The 5,804-nt window shown below is 33.0% G+C and overlaps 1 protein-coding gene across 2 annotated transcripts; it reads right to left on the bottom strand.

Moving 5' to 3' along the window:
* Positions 1 to 377: 377 nt before the first annotated feature.
* LOC122516787 (tyrosine-protein phosphatase non-receptor type 7-like) lies at positions 378 to 5,445 on the bottom strand. Of its 2 annotated transcripts, none has more exons than XM_043634911.1 (7): positions 4,745 to 5,445; positions 2,943 to 3,135; positions 2,687 to 2,864; positions 1,919 to 2,557; positions 1,523 to 1,818; positions 1,222 to 1,431; positions 378 to 1,128 (listed from the first exon to the last, which is right to left on the bottom strand). In XM_043634911.1, exons 1-7 carry the CDS (start codon positions 4,776 to 4,778, stop codon positions 1,017 to 1,019), a joined length of 1,662 nt encoding a protein of 553 aa, XP_043490846.1. In that variant the 5' UTR covers positions 4,779 to 5,445; the 3' UTR covers positions 378 to 1,016. The 2 variants fall into 2 exon arrangements, with proteins under 2 accessions (XP_043490846.1, XP_043490845.1); XM_043634910.1 differs by lacking the exon at positions 4,745 to 5,445 and adding an exon at positions 3,990 to 4,726.
* Between the last annotated feature and the right edge of the window lie 359 nt (positions 5,446 to 5,804).

Below are 5,804 nucleotides of genomic sequence, written 5' to 3'. Positions count from 1 at the left end.
TTGTACTCTTTGCATTCAGTCTTTGCTTGTAAGTTAAAATAAAAGTCATGTAAATCATAGTCCATGTTAAATATCAAACTCCAAAATCAACTAGGAACTACAAATAGGATAAGAGCGTTTATATATATAATATGACATGGGTCCCAAATTCTTCGTGTCATTCATTTTCTATCATTCAAATTTCAATCATTCACAGTCCAATGAAATAATTATAATTAATCGCTGAAATCTGCATAATAGGGTAGTTCAGTTATTTGTTTTTTTTTTTTTAATGTTTGGTAGCATCAAAGAGCTAAAAAAGGATTACTTCGTATTTAAGATTATTGGATGAAGTATTTGACAATTATCTATTACTTTATGTTTCTTTTCTTTTCTAGTTTTTGCTTATTTTTTTCGTCAAAGCTACAAAAATTTATATTTTGTGCCACGTAAGGAATGTTCATACAAGTAAATTAACAAAAATGCAACAATCCCGTAAAAATGAAAAAAAAAAAAAAATGTTAAATTTTTGCAAATAGCTAGCATTAATTACGATTCTGATATATAATAATATTCAAATTGTTACAACAAAAGGGTCATGATTTAAAGTCAATCGATCGTATTTTCTTTTTCTTTTGTACAAATATGTTCCACACAATCAATGCTTATTCATTAAAATGGCTTTTTACTTTGATTTTTTATAATGTTGCATAAAAATGCTTTTCTCTTTTTCTTTCTCTCTTTTTTTGGTTTGGAATAAATGATTAAAATGATAATTCTTTGAGAAAATTTATACGCGACTCATATCAATTATCAACGATTTGTCATGGCAGTATAGAATGGCAGCATATTAGATGAGGCGAATTTCATTAAAGTATTGAAATAGTTAAGACCTCCTTTTCTTACCTCCAATGCTGACACAGAGATTCATTTAAAAGTATCTTTTGTTTTTTGTTTTAATGGAATATCTGGACGAAAGTGGATTGTGTTGTAGGCAACAGTACTTGCTTTTAAAATAATTATTATTCATAGCAACATTATTCCCTTGATATAGATAATCTGCCCTCGAGAGTTTGTTCAAATAGACAAAGGGCTCGATGAACAAATTCGTATTGTTCAGCAGTTTGAATCATACCTCCTCTGTCATACCTTGAATACAAATTATGGTATTATGAGTGTCAACGATTTGATAAATAAATCGCATATAAGTCAAACGAATAATGAAATTTTAAAAAAGCTCACCTCATTTGACATAGAATACCTAGTACATCAACGTTATCATTTCTTAAGAGTTGTGTCATTCCTATTGCTAGTGCTATAAAACATCCAGTACGTCCAATACCTGCACTACAGTGTACCACTACAGGTCCAGATAGAGCATTTATTTCTGCAGCTAAATTAACAAGCGCATCTGCTGCTTGAGGTACAGCATGATCTGGCCATGAATCATACCTATCAAAAAATCAATTAGTTTTTATATGATTTATTTTCTTAATAATAAACAATATTACGTTTCATTCTAACTTGGACTAATATAAATTACCAGTAATGCTGTACGTAGCGTCTTTCCCCTTCGTATCTAATTTCCAAATCTCTAACAGTATAACCATCTTTGTTGGTTATAGAGTTAACTATAATCGTGAAAGGACCAGCTCGCAAACGATTATTTTTATCTACAGGAAAGTAGATATCACATTTTGTTTTGGCAGCTTCGTGTAATCTTGTCATCATGACAATCACGGGAACTTTTTCTGCCCAAATCATTTGCCAGAAATCTCCTATCGTATGAGTTAATGGTCCTTGCGTTGCGATATAGCGTGCATCTTCTCCATCGTATCCCTATTAATTAGAAAATATTATACGAATTACATCATAGTGTCATTTCATGATGAAACATGACCTTTTGAAACGAGCGTAAAATATTTTATCTTTTACTTACCCTGATATAATTGGCGTTTATGTAGCTAGAAAGTGGATCGTCAGAAGAACCCGGTAAAATTACTCGAGATTGCGGATTAGGTAATACAGTGCAATATCTATTTTTTACACCAGCTCCACATATATCAACTTTTTTGGGATGGTTCAACGGTACTTCCCAAAATTCTTTCTGCAGCGATGCCGGATCGTTCAATGTTTTTTTCAATTGAGCTCTGGATAAGACATTTCCAGCACTCAGTAAAAATTCTTCCGTCGTACATTCGCGAGTTGGAGTGACCATGTGTGGTGGATTTTCGGGTGTCGGTGCTGGTGCTAGTTCTATAGTCAAACTTGCACTTGAACTACGACGTTCTAATAATCCCTTAGGTTTTACGCGAATTGGTTCTATTTTTCGTTCTGGCGTGGTCACGGCCATTATTTCTGGTAAACCAGAAGCAACTGTTGTAGAAGGTTTTGCTTTTTGAGTAGATTCCAATGGTTTGGCTACAGATTGAGGAACCCATTGCGCTTCCACTGAACTTTTAGTACCTTTGCCAGTTTTATCGGTACGACCAACCAATCCTTCTTCTACTAGACCTCTCCTGTCACCATCTTCGGAATCTTTTTCACGCGACATTTGTTTCCGTAGCCATAACAAGATCTATTACAATAAATATTTCTATTGATATTTCTTTTCTAATGTAAAGAAGTTTTGTTACGCTATTAATGAAATAATTGAAAGAAAAATATAGATGTAAGTATCAGAATGCTTTAAGTAACAATGTCTTACCAAAAATGTAAATAAAATAACACAGGCAATGGCACAAAGTGCTATAAAAAGAGGCAATTGCCAATCTAGCCATGATAGAGTAGCACTAGAGCGAACCTCCTGACCTATACGGGTACTGAATTGAGCTGCTTGCAAGTCCATACCAGAATCATCCAGTCCCTTAGTGGACTGCCGGATCCTATACCATAAAAAGTAAATTTTATGTATTGTTCTAACATCATTCAAATAATGTAGATAAGAAGTCTATATCCTATACCTATGATGAGATCGAGCAGACATTCCCTCGGTAGACGGCAGTAAATAAATTGGTAGCACCGTATCTGTGTGCCACCTTCGTTCTGTAATTAAGTAGAATTTCTCCAAATGTTTTGTATTATCATTGTTGGTCGAAGAGTCATATTGATCCGCATCATTTACATATTGATGATTCAACGATATTCCTGTACCTCCTATAACAACAACGATAACATACTGAATTAAATTTGAGATACTTCTGATGGTATTTGATAAAACAATATATTTTATAATTAAAAATTCTTATTATTTTATTATTTCAAAACTAGCATAGAAGTTTTATGAAAATGATAACATTGAATATATATTACGATACAAGAAAACATCAAATAATATTGTAATGATTGCTTGATTTTTTGAAATATATAAATTTTTTTATCTATTTTCTTACGCAAACCTTGACTCAATCATGGCATCTTCAAAAATACAATTTAACAAGCAGTAGTCTGTACATAAAATAACAGTTAGAAGAAAATTAAAAAAGAAAAGAATTAAAATAACAAATAACAATGACTAACATAAAATAGTTCTGTTCGTAAACAGGATGTAAATATTACAAGATAAATATTTATGAACGAAGTATTAGAAAGATTTTAAAGAATGAGAGTGGGGAAAGAGAAAAGAGAGTTTAGTATAGTAACACGGTAATGAGCAGATGCAGTCTACGCCAATGAAAGCACTGCATGTGACAAGTGGATGAAGAGCATCGTTCAGTCACAAATACAAACTCGGTCAAAGAGAGAGAAGGGAGAGAGAAAGAAAGAGAAAAAAAGAGTAAGAGAGTGTATAACCGCGCATCCTCATTCGCGTTGATACACGGGCGCTTTTCACGTGAGAAAATATACACAACACATATATTCACACAAATAGGAAACCCTCACAAACAAAGTACATCCTGTTTGCCGTTAGGTACATAATGCTGTCATGTGTAAGTACGGAAGGAAGTAAATGATAAAATAATGAAGAAAAAAAAGAACGAGATAGAAATGATTGAAAACACTGTAAATACCTTGAATAAAAAGTACATAAGTTAGAACGATGAGGAACATTTGGTTAACACTTAAGTGCACTTTGTGATTTAAAACTAGCGGTTGATTGCACGTAAAAATCGCCATGTTAAATATATGAAAACAATCTAACGCAAACCTTCCTGCGCAAGCTCCGTATTCGAACTGTCGCGAAAACGCGATCAAACGAGTCCTGACCTGCGCTTCGGCTTGTTTCGGTTTCCCTCGGCTCTATTCGTACGTTCGGCTTACTCAACGACGAGGTAACGTGCCGTGACCAATCATGACAAACGCGTGGCATTAATGCCGACCAATCACAACACGAGTTTACTACAAGTATCGAGAATTTGGCGTGAGGGGACGATGTGAATGAACGTCAAGCACGTGCGAATAAACGATAGTAATCCACCTTTCCGGAACAGGTTCGTGCGATCGTCCACTGAAGAAGGTGGACTTTCAAGGTCGATCTTTTCCGTTACTCGTTCTTTTTTCTTTTATTTTCTCTTTCTCTTACGAGACGTATCTCGTCATACATTCTGTACTATGTATGTATTTATGTATGTATTTACTCATATTTACTTACGTGCAAGGTTGAGAAATAAGAAAATAATGAGTAATTAATGAGTAATCATTTTTCTATGTAATACTTTACATGATGTCAACCTTTTATGGCGAACAAAGAATGTTCAAATTATAGGGACACCTTTCTTATATCGAAGATGACTCAATTATACGATTTAACATAAGATTTGGTTACCGTGTAAGAGAATAGCGTCCACGCATTGTCTCATAGTGATTCAAATTTAGAACTTTGCTCGTATTTCTTTCTAATCCAAAATTCGAAGGTTTATTTGTCTTCCTTGCTCGTATTTCTTCCTAATCCAAAATTTGAAAGTTTATTGCTCTTCCTTGCTCGTTCCTTCTTAATTTCTCTTCCTTGTTTCTTTTTCTTTTTTATTCTTTTTATTCATTTATTTTCTTCTCCTTTAACTTTTAATAAAATCGAAAATTAAATTCGTCCATTTAATTTCGTAGAATAAAAATTCACCTTGCAATTATTTGATCTCGATCTGAAAAATCACTTTAGTTTCCACGATTTATGAAAATTCAAAACTTCTGCCTTACGTATTCCTCAAGAATATCTCGGTGATTCAGAAAACCGGATGCTATTCATTCGTCCCTGTGCCATGTGTCCGGAATCTAATATATTCGCTCTGTCGAATCCGCTCTTTTTCCAGTCTATGCTCATTTATCTCCGTGTTTCCTGTGCGCCAGTCTCAACTGGCGATATTTATAATTTACGTTGTCCTTGTATGTATACCAAAATTATTCCTTTTCCGCTTTTACGATAAATTCTTTCAATTCGAATTTAATCGAATCTAATTCGTATTTTACTCTTTGTATTTCATTTCAATTCTTCGAATTGCAAATTCTCCCTTTTTATTTAATTATTATTGATTTTATCGAATAACGCAAAAGCGAATATTTATAATATATTTTAGATATAAAAAATTGTTAATATATTGAATATTATTTCCACTCGTTCGTTCGTAACAAATTAATATTATTATTATTATTGATATATATTATAAGTATTATTTATTATTTATATAATAAAATATAGGAAGAGAGCATTGTTAGTTGCATATGCACTATTTGATATACTCATTGGTTGTTATCCACAACGCAACAATGCTAACCGACTATCATTGTCGGAGTAGGTAAAAAAAATCAATAAACTACCCGACAGAACTGAATCTGACTCTAGTGATATCTCCGTTTCTATTGTATCGTGCATACGTAAGTAGTACGTATAT

The sequence above is a fragment of the Polistes fuscatus genome, unplaced genomic scaffold (assembly GCF_010416935.1).
Source record: "Polistes fuscatus isolate 324 unplaced genomic scaffold, CU_Pfus_HIC Scaffold2, whole genome shotgun sequence".
In the NCBI taxonomy this organism is placed as follows: domain Eukaryota; kingdom Metazoa; phylum Arthropoda; class Insecta; order Hymenoptera; family Vespidae; genus Polistes; species Polistes fuscatus.
This window is presented reverse-complemented; position numbering and strand designations above follow the sequence as displayed.

What these genes read in the sequence shown, in the direction of transcription:
- LOC122516787 (XM_043634910.1), bottom strand. Translation starts at nt 4,095, where the DNA reads ATGGCGATTTTTACGTGCAATCAACCGCTAGTTTTAAATCACAAAGTG. An exon ending in TTATTTTATTTACATTTTTG is followed by an intron (nt 2,558 to 2,686) that starts GTAAGACATTGT and finishes TTATTGTAATAG; the next exon opens with ATCTTGTTATGGCTACGGAA. An exon ending in GGTATTCTATGTCAAATGAG is followed by an intron (nt 1,129 to 1,221) that starts GTGAGCTTTTTT and finishes TTTGTATTCAAG; the next exon opens with GTATGACAGAGGAGGTATGA.